Raw genomic sequence first — 15,183 nt, forward strand, 5'->3', positions numbered from 1 at the left:
TGAAGAGGATAGAAAGAATTTCCCAGACAAAAGAAGTTAAAGGAATTCATCACCACTAAACCTACTTTACAAGTAATGATAAAGGGACTTTTTTGAGTGTAAAGAGAAGGCCATGACTAGAAGTAAGAAAATTAAGAAAGGAAACATTCACGGGAATAACAAACATTAGTGAAAGGTAGATTAGTCACTTATAAAACCAGTAAGGAGGTTAAAACACAAAAGTAGTGAAATCAAGTGTGCCTAAGGGATACATGAAATAAGATGTAAAATATGACATCATATACATAAAACGTGGAGAAGGAAGTGACAATTTAGTGCTTTTAGAATGTGTTCAAACTTAAGCGACCATCAACTTATTATAGATTGCTATACACAGAAAATGTAATATATGAATGCAATGGCAACTACAAGACAAAAAATTACAAGAAACAAAAAAATAAATGGAAGGGAAGCTAAGTATAACACTAAAGAAAGCCATCAAAACATAAGGGAAGTAAACAAGAGAAGAATGGAACAAAGAAGAACTACCACAACAACCAGAAAGCAATTTTTAAAATGGCAATAAGTATGTATCCATTAATAATTTCTCTAAAGGCAAGTGGACCAAATGCTCCAATCAAAAAGCATAGGGTGACTGAATGGATAAAAAAGCAAGGTTCATCTATATCATACCTACGAAACACTTACTTCAGACCTAAAGACACATGCAGATTGAAAGTGAAGGGATGGAAGAATATTTACCATGCCAATGGAAGCAAAAAAGAAAGCTAGGGTAGCACTACTTATATCAGACAAAATAGGCTTTAAAACAAAGACTGTAATAAGAGACAAAGAAGGATACTACATAATGATAAAGGGGAAAATCGAACAAGACGAAATAACTATTGTAAACATTTATGCACCCAACATGGCACTGAAATACATAAAGCAAATATTAACAGACATAAAGGGGGAAATTGACAGTGATACAACAATAGCCGGGGACTTTAACAACTCACTTGCATCAATAGATAGATCATCCAGACAGAAAATCAACAAGGAAACTGGCTTTGAATGGCACTTACTCCAGATAAACCTGATGGTCATTTCCAGAACGTTCTACGCAAAAGCAGAGGAACACACAATCTTTTCAAGGGCACATGACACATTCTCCAGGATAGGTCATATATCAGGCCATACAACTAGTCTCAATAAATTTTAAAAGATTAAAATAATATCAAGCATAATATTAACCACAATAGTATGAAACTAGAAATCAATCACGGGGTGGAGGGGAACTGGAAAAAACACAAGAACACAAAGGTAAACAACACACTACTGAACAAACAATAGGTCAATGAAGAAATCAAAGGTAATTAAAAAAATGCATGGAGACAAATGAAAATGTAAACACAACAGTCCAAAATATTTAGGATGCAGCAAAAGCGGTTCTAAGAGTTTATATAGCAATAGAGCCGTACTTCAAGAAATGAGAACTATCTCGGGACGCCTGGGTGGCTCAGTTGGTTAAGCAGCTGCCTTCAGCTCAGGTCGTGATCCCAGCGTCCTGGGATCGAGTCCCACATCGGGCTCCTTGCTCATCAGGGAGCCTGCTTCTCCCTCTGCCTCTGCCTGCCATTCTGTCTGCCTGTGCTTGCTCTCTCTCCCTCTCTCTCTGACAAATAAATAAATAAAATCTTAAAAAAAAAAGAAAGAAATGAGAACTATCTCAAATTAACAACCAAACCTCACACCTAAAGGAAGCAGAAAAAGAAGAACAAAGTCTGAAGCTAATAGAAGGAAGGAAATAATAAATATTAGAGCAAGAGTAAGTAAAATAGAGACTAAAAAATAACAGAGAAGATCAAAGATACCAAGAGCTAGTTCTTTGAAAAGATAAACAAAATTGATAAACCCCTACCCAGACTCATCAAGAAAAAAGAGATGACTCAAATAAAATGAAGGGGGAGAAATATGAACCGACACCACAGAAATATGAAGAATTAAGAGAATATTGTGGAAAAATTATATGCCAACAAATCTGACAACCTAGAAAAATGAATAAATTCCTAGAAACATAGTCTTCCAAACTATCCGTAGATAGGTGAATGGGTAAAGAAGAAGTCATTTGTGTGTGTGTGTTTGTGTTTGTGTGTATGTGGTGTATGTGTATTACTTCACCATAAAAAAAGAGTGAGAGTTTGTTACTTGCAACCACATGGATGGACCTAGAGGGTATCACACTAGTTGAAATGAATTCAACAGAGAAAGATGAATACCGTATGGTTTCACTTATACACAGAATTCAGGAAACAAAACAAATGAACAAACAAAATAAACAGACACTTAAATACAGAGAACAAAGTGGTGGTTGCCAGAGGGGAGGTGGGTGGGTGAATGAGCAAAATAGACGAAGGGAATTAAGAGATACAAACTTCCAGTTATAAAATAAATAAGTTGCAGAGTATTAAAGTACAATGTATGGAATATATTCAATAACATTGTAGTAACATTGTATGGTGACTGGGACTACACTTATTGTCATGAGCATTGAGAAACTTGTCAAATCAATATTTTGTATACTTGAAACCAATATAACATTATATGTCAAGTTTACTTCAATAATAATAATTATGTAGCAAACTAATATATATAAAATATATATATGTGTATAAATGTATGTACATTTCCATGCCTATGCATATGAAACTGCTGGATTATAAAGGAAAGATGTAAAAATGTTCAACTTTAATGGAATTCCCAATTTTACACTTCCAACATCAGTGAATAGGAATTCTATTAATCTCCTTGAGTAGTACTGTCTGATTTTTACATGTTATTAGCCTTTCTGGTTCATGTGAAATATTATTGTATTGTGGTTTTAATTTTCATTTTCCTGGTAATTCATACACCTAAATATTTAATTATGATATTGGCTTTTTCTATGATCTTTTTGAAGTAAGTTTTCAAGTATTTTGCCCAATTTTCTAATGCATTAATGTCTTTTCCTTATTGATTTGTTGGAGATTAGTTAGATTGAAAACTATTTTCTCTAAGAAAGAAAAATAAAATAGAAATTAAGGGTAAATAAAACCTCATATAGCGGTTCTTATTGCTGATTTCAGGATGTTGACTTAAAACAGCTTATCTAACATCACACAATAAAAAATAAATTTAAAAAAACAGCTTATCAGTTTTGAAATTCAGTCTTTTTTCAGAGAACAGTTGTGTTCTCTTTTTGCATATGCATGCTAGTGTTCCTTGTTTTGGGATCATAATCACTTTGTTGGTTTCTTAAATATATTCATCATAAGCTTCTTGAAAGCAGAGATTTATCTTAGTCATCTATGTGTTCCCCGGCCTAGTTTCCAGCACAAAGGTGCCCAGCATCTAGTTCCTGCATGAGTGAAGTTAGTTTACTTATCCTTGGAAAAACTTTGAATAGCAGTATGCAAATGCTCATTTACATAAAATCAATTAAGATTAGAAGCTGGATCACTCTAACTCTTCTCCCACATTGAATTAAAAAATCTCTCATTCTTGGGATTCATTGTAACAAAATGAAAGAATGGTTACTTGTGTGCATTCGATAACTATTACTACACAATACTCAGTTTGTGCATAGTGGGTTTTCTGATTGATATACATTGCTAGAAATCCACATTGCTAGGAGTTTTGACTAATCCAAAATGTTTATGAGACAAATTGGTGAGCTCAATCTCTGAGTTATGAGTAGCTACATCATAAAATAACACCTCAGTTTGGAAAGCCATTGATTACCTGCTCAGATATCAGAGCTCCTGTCCACGTGAAGCCTTGAATTCTCCCTACAATCTTCTTGGAGAAGAATTGACAAAGATTACTAGGAATGCAGGGAAGATTTTAACAAAAAACTAGAGCTGGATCTTTTGTGCCATTCAGTGACTGATGTTATCTTACTAGTTCCTATCACAAAGACAACACTTACTTAGGAAAATCTCTAAAATATACATAAATTTCTGCCTGTAATCTAGGAAATGTTTCACAGGCTTGAAAAAGAAACTCCAAGGGGTACCTGGGTGGCTCAGTAGGTTAAGCCTCTATCTTCGGCTCAGGTCATGATCTCAGGGTCCTGGGATCAAGCTCCGCATTGGGCTCTCTGCTCAGCAGGGAGCCTGCTGCCCCCCCCAGTCTCTATCTGCCTGCCTCTCTGCCTACTTGTGATCTCTCTCTCTGTCAAATAAATAAATAAAATCTTTAAATATATATATATATATATATATATATATACACACACACACATATATATACACACACACATATATATATATATGCACACATATATATATATAAATATACACACACACACACACACATACATACATACATAAATTTCTGCCTGTAATCTAGGAAATGTTTCACAGGCTTGCAAAAAGAAACTCCAAGGGGCACCTGGGTGGCTCAGTAGGTTAAGCCTCTGCCTTCGGCTCAGGTCATGGTCTCAGGGTCCTGGGATCGAGCCCCACATTGGGCTCTCTGCTCAGCGGGGAGGCTGCTTCCACCCCTGCCTCTGCCTGCCTCTCTGCCTACTTATCTCTCTCTCTGTCAAATAAATTTAAAAAATCTTTTAAAAAAAAGTTCCAAGAAGAAAATACTTGCACTATTAAATTATCTTAAAGCTGTTTGTTTTTCAAATGTTGCATAAATACTGAGTAGAAGAAATATTTGCATGAGAAAATAGAGATCTGTATACTGAAAGATGATTTGTGATTTCTGCAAATGTAAGTTAGTATTTTTAAAATGTTTTCTAATGGACTGTGAGTGCAGCTCATTAAGACTATGCATTCAAAGGAGACACTACAGTTCCTGATTTGAAAAGACTTCTGAGTCAGCACTTTACTAATACTACTGCTCTGACAGTGAATACTAAAAAAAAAAAAAAAAAAAAAAGTTTAGAATTAGTCAAACATAATATGGCAGAAGCATGTGAAATTTTATTATAATGCTTACTTATAATTTAGATTGTTGTCGGGTGCCTGTGGATAAGGAATTTAGCTTAAATAATCATTTGCAGATGATGCACTTGATATTAAATGGTCTGAAAAGGAAGCAGTTTTATTAAGTAAAATAAGTTCTAAATTGATAAAATAATTGATGCAGTTCACAGATTGAATGTGATTATTGTAACTGTATCTTCTCAATTGAAACAATAAGAATGAGCATATAATTAACTAATTGTAATACCTTTTATGTGGCTCTTTGAACATACCCTGTTAAGTCCTGCTATGCTCTTTGAGACCAGTTCTCCAGCTACAGAGAATACTCATAGCTTATTTTTAACATTAGTATGTTTTTTACCTGCAAGAGGACCAGCTAACAATTTAAATCAAGTTTTCGATATATAATTTCCATACACTAAAGTTCACCTCTTTGTATAGTTAGATGACTTTTGACAAGTGGACACAGTTCTATAACCAAGACCACAATTTATCTGCTGATGAACCCTTGTATTGTTTTTAGTTTCTGTCTATTATGAATAAAGTTGTTATGAATATTCATGTATATCTTTTTGTGGACACGTTTCATTTCCCTTGGGTAAATACTTAGTAGTGCTGAGTCTGATGGTAGGAAAGAAAGATTATATAATGTTTGATTTTATAAGAAACTGCCAAAACATTTTCCAAAGCATATGTACTGTTTTATAATTCTACCAGCAATGTGTAAGACATCTAATTGCTCCACATTCTCACCATAACTAGCTATTGTCAGTCTTTTTAACTGTAGATATTGTAGTATGTTAGTGGTAATATCTCATTGGGGTTTTAATTTGCATTTCCTTAATGAAAAATGACATTAAGCATTTTTCACATGCTTATTGGTCATTCACATGTCTTCTTTGATGAAGTATGTAAGTGTTTTCTCTGTTTTTATTCTGTTGGTGATCCTAAAATTGTATTGTAAGCATTCTTTATGTATTGTGAATACAAGTATTTTATCAGATATGTGATTTGCAATTATTTTTTCCCAATATGAAGCTCATATTCTAATTTTCTTAAGTGTCTTTTGAAGAGCAAAGGGTTTTTTGTTTGTTTTAATTTTAATGAATTCTTTTAAGTTTCATGCTTTTTGTGCCTGTTGAGAAACAGCCTAACCCAAAGACACAAAAAATTTCTCCTGTTTTCCTCTAGCTTTATGGTTTTAGGTTTTGTAAATTTCTTGTTAAATTGTGTATATGACATAAGAGTTGATAATCTTTTTTTTATATGGATTTACATTTGTTCAATCACTGTTTTTTGGAAGATTGTCCTTTCTTTGTCTATTGAATTACCTCAGCACGTTTTAAGAAAATTAACTGTATATATATTTTTTCTGGACTCTTTTCTGTCCCATTGATTTATATGTCTCCCCTTTGCCAAAACTATAACTTCTTGATTACTGTAGCTTTAATATAAAATCTATTCAGAACACTTTTGTGACCATATAACCCTCAAACCTAGACTTGCCAAAGATTACTAGTATTATATCCATTTTACTGATGAGTAAACAGAATGACAGAGAGTTTGGCCTGCCCGAGTTTACACAGCTATCAGTAGACCTGGCATTAAAATCTCCCCAAATCCTAGTATATTATTTTTTCCTACCAAACTAACAAAAGTAGTGAAAGGAGACTGTGTCTCAGTGGTACACAGTGGCACATTAGGAGATATTTCTGAATAACAGACTCCTACGTAAAGGCAGGGAGCTCAACAACTACTTAAGACAGTAATAATTTTAGTCCCTCCTTGGTGCAAAATAATAACCTTTTTAGTTCTCAGTATTTGGCTTTGTGAATGGTACATTCAGCATTACTGCATCTGCTATTGCTCTATAATTGGGCTTAATTGGGCTTTGCCTATTCTTAATCCTAATCTAAATGCTAATTAGGTTTAATATAGGAGGACTCTTTCCAAAAGGGAACTGTTTCTTGAGTTCTACTTACTGGAATTTATTTGATTGTATTTTTGACCTTGCAAATTATTTTCTGTTGGCGATTTGCTTAAAAGGTAGTCTTTGAGTAAAAGAAAAATTAAAATTTAGAAGTAAATTAAATTAAAATTTAATTAATTAAATTAATTAAATTTAATTAATTAAAATTAAAAAGTAAAAATTTCTTCTGTGCTTTATAGTCCTTATGCCAAAATATTATCTTCTTCTCTGTTTTTTGTAGTGTTCAACAATTCAGTAGTTGTGTTTAACACTCAGTGCTCATCACAACATGTGCCCTCCATAATACCCATCACTGGGCTACCCCATCCACCCAGCCCTCTCCCTTCTGTAACCCTCAGTTTGTTTCCCAGAGTCCAGAGTCTCTCATGGTTTGTCTCCCTCTCTGATACCTTCCTATTCAGTTCTCCCTCCCTTTCCTTGTGGTCCTCCACTCTATTCCTTATGTTCTACATATGAATGAAACAGTATGGTAATTGTCTTTCTCTGCTTGACTTACTTCACTCAGCATAATCCCCTCCAGTTCCATCCATGGGGATGCAAATGGTGGGTATTCATCCTTTCTGATGGCTGAGTAATATTCCATTGTATATATGGACCACATCTTCTTTACTGTCCTCCTAATTTGATTGCATTTTTAGAATTTTATTGTGCATCAAACATGTATAGTCCTAGGTTTGCATAGGGTAATCGTTTGATCTTCTTTGCATAGGTAATTGTTTGATCTTCTCTCCTTCAGAATGAAGAAGTCAGATTCATTGAAAATGAGCTAGAGATTCAAAAGCAAAAATACTTTAAACTTCAGACATTTGTTAGAAGCTTGATACTAGCTATGAAAGCTGATGATAAGGAACAACAACAGGTAGGTGCCAGAAGAGAATAGTAAGCTGTAATGTATCATGTTGAAAAAATGACATGGCACATTTGAGTTCTTAATATTTTTTTTTCATTTTTATACTTCTTTCCTGCCTGCCTCAAGAAAGGATTTATTACTTTATAACTTTTTTAGCACAGTATTTTTAAGAGTAGATATTCAGATATTTGTGTGGTGCCTTAATAGAAAATCAAAATAATTGATTAATACTTTGTTAATTTCAGGCTAGAGTTAAAAAGGGAAAAATAATTTTAAAAAGAATTTTAAAGAAATTCTCCATGTTTGTAGAGTCTGGGCTACCCTAACTGGAGAAACACACATTTTGAAATCTTTTGTGAATAAAATATTCTGGTGCAGAGTTCAGGGCCAAATCCAACTTGATGTGTGTTTTTATAAATAAAGTTTTATTGGAACTCAAAAAAAAAAAAGGTGAGGCATTTGCCTCTCTTCTGTATTTCAGTTACCTTCCAGACCTCAATAGATTTCACAAATGTTTAAATACCTTCTATTTCAAAATATGTTGCTTACCACTAAGAAATATAAAATTACTTTGTAAATTTTTTTGTGATCACAGTGCATCATTTACTTTTCCCAATTTAACTAGAATGCTTGGTTCCTTTACCCCAAAGATGTATTTTATTTGTCACTATGGAATTATATTTACAAATTCCTCCCAAATTACATATGTTGTCTCATTTTTTATGTGAAATGTATATAAAAATGTATTAAGCTTGCTTTAAAATTATAGAATTTTTCTAACGTTACACTCAATACTAAATGATACCAAATTTGCCTGAGTGGTATACTATTGTGTCAATTTCTTGAGACATTTGGTGAATAGTAGGTCACACAAGTAACCATTAATTTGGAAGCAGTCTTGTAGGTTTTTATTCAGGAAAGAAATCTCATGCATACTGTACAAAATTCATCCCTTATATCCAAGCAAGACTGCTCATTTGTAGCTCATCCCAGATATCTCCAGGGAAAAAGAAGAGTATTAGCCTCCCACAATTCTTTTTTAAAAGAAAAGAATTTACTCATGAGACTCAAACCAGCATGTACAGTATGTGCCCAGTTTTATAAGTTTACTTTCCCTGTGCTTCGCACACACAGACATTCCAAGACAGTAGTCTTCACTTAGCTTTGCCAGCTTTATTTAAGCATGTTGCTGTATTACATGAGTTATTCATTTTCCATATTCCATGGCATATTGAAAGTGTGTTTGTTTTTTAGGAATGTAAACTATGGATTTTGAATGAATAAGGTGGCAGATTTAAACATGGTTCCAAGGGTACTGTAAATTTTCAATAACAGTAAAAAAATTCGGTTCACCTTCAGAAATGACTTGGAGTGTGGGCCTGGTCCCAAAAGTTAGAGCATGGTTTTGAATTCAGAGTTACATTGGCAGATAACTAGCAACATCTGTCTATGTGTCTTGATATCTAGGAACAGCACACAGACTGCATTTTGTTTCTACTTCTAATCTCATCCCTTGACTTGGTTCTTTCCCCAAGACAACTAACAAATAAGAAAAATGACTATTGTATATTTTACTTTTCTCCTCTTATACTTTTCCTCTGATAGAATACTGATGAACTAAGATATGGCAAAAACATTGGCCATAAAAAAGAGAAAATCATACAAAAATTGCACTGAAATTCATAGCCTATATAATCATCACCCAAAGAGAAACTACTAATTTTTAGAGTTGAGATCAGGTATAACACATGTCTAAGTACAGAAGACACCAATAGTAGTTTACAAAAGTTATTAAGGTGATCTTTTAAGTTACTGATCTTCACATTATGAGATACTTAGAGGTTTTATTTATAGAAGAAAGCAATTTTTATTCTATCTAATAAAAGAAAACCATTTTGTCATTGGTTTCTTATTTTAAAAACTCTTAATTTCTTTCAATTAATTTTGCCTTGGGTAAACTGAGATGAGTGGTTCACAGCGTATTTTTCTCCAATGAAGCAGTCCAGGCTTTGAAAAATATATGACACTGTCTGATTGAAATTTTAGATTACCCAAAGGGTTTCTTTTAATTAATAACCATTTTTAAATAAAAATAATTTTGCCACCACTGTATTATCATTAGTGTCTTTCTTCCCCTGATAATTCACTGTGTGCTCCCAGCCAGATCAATTGCTTTTCTTGAACTTAAATTTCTCCACTTTGTAAGGAAGATAAGAATGATTAACATTATGGAATTTGGCATTCATACCCTCAGGGCTTTGAATAAGTAATATAAAGACAGATGATATATTTGGGAATTGCTTTAATCTTTTCAGAATAATGGCACCGGGTAAGTCTCTAAAGATAGATTGATGAAGAATCTATAGTAAAAAAAAAAAAAAAAGTATGTGTTTACTTAATATATATGTAAAAGGCATCTCTAGCAATTGTCATAATCCATAGATTTGTTCAGTGTGTCAATGCTGCAATCCAGTAAGATACTAAAAGAATTTTGAAGTGGACCTCATGCATTAATAGTGCCCCACACTGCCTTATATATAGTCAGTCAGCTACATAAAATTCAGTTACAAAAAAAAAATAATAATCCTCTTTTGACTTGAAGGTATCCCCACGAGAATTTAGAATGTCATCAAGTATGTTCATTTACTTGACTTTCTAATACTCTAAGCACATGTTCAATGAATGTGAGCTGGAGGACTTTGCCTTTTTTCATATGGCTTCTTCACAGTTACAAAGTGAACTAAATCCAGTGATATATTTCTCTTAAACTATGATCAGCTAATGTCAGCAAAGGCTTTGTTTCTCCTTGACTGGGTTAGTGATAAACAACTATTCTAGAAGAAAATGGCTGTGTGTTCTATTACTGCAACCTAACACCTTAGGAAGCATATAGAACCAGTAGATGACTGCTTTGTGAATTCTCCAAATTTCAGCAAGAGGTTCATGTGCTATTTAAGAGTATAAAACAAATAACTTTCCCATCAGATAGGAGTTAGTCTTTCCTTATGCAGATTAACAAAAAGGAGAAAGTTTCTAATCCTGTCTCTCTGCTATAAGACAAATGTATAAATGACATTTATTTTAATAAAGAGAATAAAATACTGTCTTATTTAAACAGTGGATTTCATAAGTTCTCCAGTATGTCCTTTCTGTTCCTTAATTCAGTAATGACAAGCTTGCATTTGTCCATGTTCCTTTGGTCCTTATTTACCACTACACCAAAAGTCCACACTACAAGTAATTCTGTCTTAAAGTACCCGGATATGATACATTATTAATATTGGAAGCATCAAATCAATCATTTAGTTCACAGTATTTTTTATGGTCAAATGGGCATCAGGACTGTCAGCCACATAAAAATGTATTAATCATTTATTTCCTTTGTATGGATACATGTTATACAATTCCAGATGAAACCATTTTTCCATGGCAAAGCTTAGTCCATGACTCTTGGCTTATCCTATTTACTCCAACCAAGAAATGAGCAGCCCCCTAGAGATATAATTTCACAGCTAGATTCACTGTCCTACTGTGCCCTGGTGGGTGCTTGACCATCGATAGATATGGGCATAGCCTAAGAAAAGAAAAAAAGTTACTTGGAGTTTTCAAGTTGTTAATGTTTAGTCCAAAGTAGAATAACTGAGCTTTTTCCCTAATAAGTTCTTTCTCCTAGTGAAGTACATACTAGTATTGTGATATGTGTTTTTCTATAAAGGACAGCATAAGTGGGCAGGAGTATTTTAATAAGGAATATAATTGTAAAGCCCTTTAGCAGTGATCAGTGAACACTTAAAAACTAGTATGAAAATCACTTTTCTCAAATACTTCAAAGCACTTTGTCCAGAATAGTTGTGCATTTCCCTCCTAATTTGCCTTTTACCCAGGGTTTCACTCTACGTAATCCACACTCTCAAGATCTAGTATTTTATTACTTCCTTAATAGTGTATGAAAAGTTTTTCTTTTATGTAAGATACTGTATAAGGTCCTGAAGAGAAATATTTCATTCTTTAAGTCCATGAATATAAATTAACAAGAGAAAACATTTATTAATGTAAAATTGAAAAAATAAAAAATACCTGTCCACATACTAATTCTAAAAAATTGATTTTTCTGGCTCAGGCCCTGCTGTCAGATTTACCTCCTGAATTAGAAGAGATGGATTTCAATCATGCCTCACCAGAGCCTGATGATACCTCATTCAGTGTGTCTTCTTTATCAGAGAAAAATGCCTCAGACAGCTTGTGATTTGACGGGGGGTACATGATACATACAGCTTTTTGGCTGCCTAACAGGTGTGCATTTCCAGATAACTGCATTCTCTTGCCTCAAAATTCCTCAGTTGGAAAAACATATTGTTGAAACTGACATATTCTGTGAAGAATGGACAAGATATAATGGCTACAGTGTAAAAATGTATGTGAAATTTAAAAGCATCATTTGAGAAATTTTTCCAAACTGATAAAACTCTAGGGAACATTTGTATTTAATTTTTAACAGTTTATCTGAAATGTGTAATGCCTAATTTCTGAAAGATTTTTGGTTGGTTTTTAGAAGAATCTTAGTTTTAGTGATAGTTTTGACCAGAAACATAAAAATAAAGTTATTTCAGCATTACTTATCAAGTTACTAAAGCTTGGTTAGCTTTGTTTTGTAGCCATTACATCGTTATTCTCTTTCCTTTTCCTATCAGCTACATACACCTTTACTCAGGAAAGTGGACTGAAATTTGAAAACAAAACCTTAAAAATGATTTTACCTGAATGAGTCCTGGGATTTATTTTTGATCCTGTGAGAATTTGACTTCAGCTGATGAATGAAAATTTAAGGATCACTGGTTTATAATTGTAAATTGTTGGTATTCTTCCATTTTCTAACCCAAATATTTGGAGGGAAGGGGGAAATCATTATGGAAAAGTAATTAACCAACATGAAATCAAATAAATTATTAAGTGTATAGAAACAAAATGTTGTAAAAGATTAGTCTTAATGGGGATTCTTCATTGTTGCAGATGACAAATATTGGTAAGATTCACGTTCTACTAGTAAATCTGTATAACTGAGTTAGATGAAATGTTGCACAAATATTACACATTTATCACTATCCTCATAATACTTTTTCAATTCTTACATTTTATGAAATAGGAAGTCAAGGTAAGGTAGAGTCTTCTTTTTTAATCTAGCCACTCAGTTTTGTCACAAATTTTGTCCCATTCTCATCTGAGGCTTGTACAGAGCCATCCACCAAGGATAATATCAAAAAAGAATTATACACTACTGTGGTTGTAAATCACAGTCCTCTGAATTTCCTGGACACTTTTCTGTGAGTACAATCCTAAAATGGGCATGCCACCCAGTTGTTCTATTAGTAGGTACCAGATGGCCATACACTGTAGACAATTCTTTGCACACTGTTCCTTCTGGGGCACCAGCTGGTATTACCAAGACCTAAAGAAGGGAAAATGCCAGTTCCTTAGTTTCTCCCTGAGCACACAGCATCATGTTTTTGCGAGTTGGCTGTGTGGAGTTGTGTTGTACTGTTAAATTACTATCTATTCCTAAAAGATTAATCAAGTATCTAGATGGCTTTCATTTTTTTTAAGAGAGGGAAAGAGAGAGGTGGGGGAGGGGCAGAGGGAGAGGGGGAGAGAGAGAATCTTAAGCAGGTTCTATGCCCAGCCCAGAGCCCTATGTAGGGCTCAAACTTACAACCCTGAGATCATGACCTGAGCTGAAATCAGTAGTCAGATGCTTAACTGACTGAGTCACCCAGATGCCCTAACTAGATGGCTCTTTTGGCCATCAAGTTTCTATGTCACATATTTTTGTAATTTGCAAGCAAAATCAATTTTGATCTTGGAATTCAGATACCTATTTATGAATGCAAAAAGGCAGTCATGTTTATCTTTGACCTTGAAATGTCCGTTGGTAATCCTTCATTTTGTCAGCTATTGTTTATGACTGTTGCCATGCTACTGCTATGGTTCTTTTGTTAACAGAAATATTTCAGTGGTTAGGTATGATCTCTTTTAGATGAAAGCCATACAGTTCTTTTCAAATAATGTTTAGTACTCCTTGCTGCGAAGTAAAATTCCATTCAGAAAAAGAGTTCTGAGTAAAAGAACCTCAGGCATTAGGAATAAATTTATCAGTCACACCAATTCCTCCATGAGATAAAAGAGTCCCTACTATACACAGTAAATGTAGAAACCATCTCATAAGATAGAATGAACAAATTCCAGGCTTTCAAGTCTCTCCTAGTAGCTCCATCCTATTCACTGAGTTTATCTTTAAACTGTAATTTCTTCTGCTCCAATTTAAGCTCTTTCTTTTTGGTTCTTTTTTTTTTCCAATTTTATTTTATTTTTTCAGTGTTCCAAGATTCATTGTTTATGTACCACACCCTCTTGTCACCAAGTAAGGATAGATAATTCTCTCCTATATCTTTCAGCTTTACAGATTGTATCGGTTACACCTCAGCAATTAGACACCAAATAAAAAAATATTTATCGAGCTTCTGCTATAGGGACATTCGATTTCTACTCCTTAGCAAGCCATAAACTTCAAAACGAATTATGTCTTTTCACTTTCTCAGAGATACTAATAAAAGTTATTTAAGTAGAAATTTTAATAAATTTAAAGATTCTGTTAGGTGTGATTCCTAGAAAAAATTCTCATCTACAATTTTGAAAGGACACATTGATGATTTCTTTGTTCCTGTTTAAAGTTCCATTAAAATAGAAACAGTACACTTAGGAATCCTTTTGTTTTGTGTTTCAGCACCAGAGTTATTTCTTTTATCATCAAAATTAAAACATTTAAAAAATGAAATGCAGTTGTTCTGTACCAGGGACCAAAAGAAATAGCTGCATCCAGAAAAAAAATCATATTGACAGAATTAAGTACTGCAGATTTTTTAAAAGTTGCCAAAATCAAGTATTAAAAGTTTATTATGAAGAAAATATATTTTTTAACACATAATAGGTTGGAATTTTTTGAGACATCTTAAAGCAGAAAAATATCAGTTTGACTGCTTTTGTGACATCTTCATGACTAGGGGGAGAAAAACAACTAATGTTTCTTTCTTTAGGGTTTTGACACATTAAAACAGACCATACTATCTGAAGCATCTCTCACAATGACAGATACCAAGGTGAAATTTTTTTTTATTTTTTCCTTTTAACTACACTTTGATGTTTGCTTTCAGCTTAAGATAGCCAAACAGTTTCTAAGTAACCAATGTTTATCTAAGGACGCTTACCTTAAAATGGGTTTTAAAAAATAACCTGAAGATACCTTCCTCATTCCAGCCAAGCTAACATTAGTCACAAGAAAATGAGAACTATTGTTACCCTGGAAAATAGGAAACTTAGCATATGCAAGGAGAATA

At 33.5% G+C, this 15,183-nt stretch overlaps 1 protein-coding gene across 1 annotated transcript in view; it reads left to right on the top strand.

Moving 5' to 3' along the window:
- The window catches only part of LOC111139441 (highly divergent homeobox), a 187,556-nt gene extending 175,178 nt beyond the window's left edge, over positions 1–12,378 (top strand). Inside the window, exons 7-8 of the mRNA XM_022491690.1 lie at positions 7,682–7,804; positions 11,916–12,378. Of these exons, the coding sequence (XP_022347398.1) occupies positions 7,682–7,804; positions 11,916–12,041 (249 nt within the window). The 3' untranslated portion in view covers positions 12,042–12,378. The remainder of the gene's footprint in view (positions 1–7,681; positions 7,805–11,915) is intronic.
- Positions 12,379–15,183: the final 2,805 nt, after the last annotated feature.

This window comes from Enhydra lutris, unplaced genomic scaffold, assembly GCF_002288905.1.
Source record: "Enhydra lutris kenyoni isolate GAN:26980312 unplaced genomic scaffold, ASM228890v2 scaffoldscaffold107, whole genome shotgun sequence".
Classification (NCBI taxonomy): Eukaryota; Metazoa; Chordata; class Mammalia; order Carnivora; family Mustelidae; genus Enhydra; species Enhydra lutris.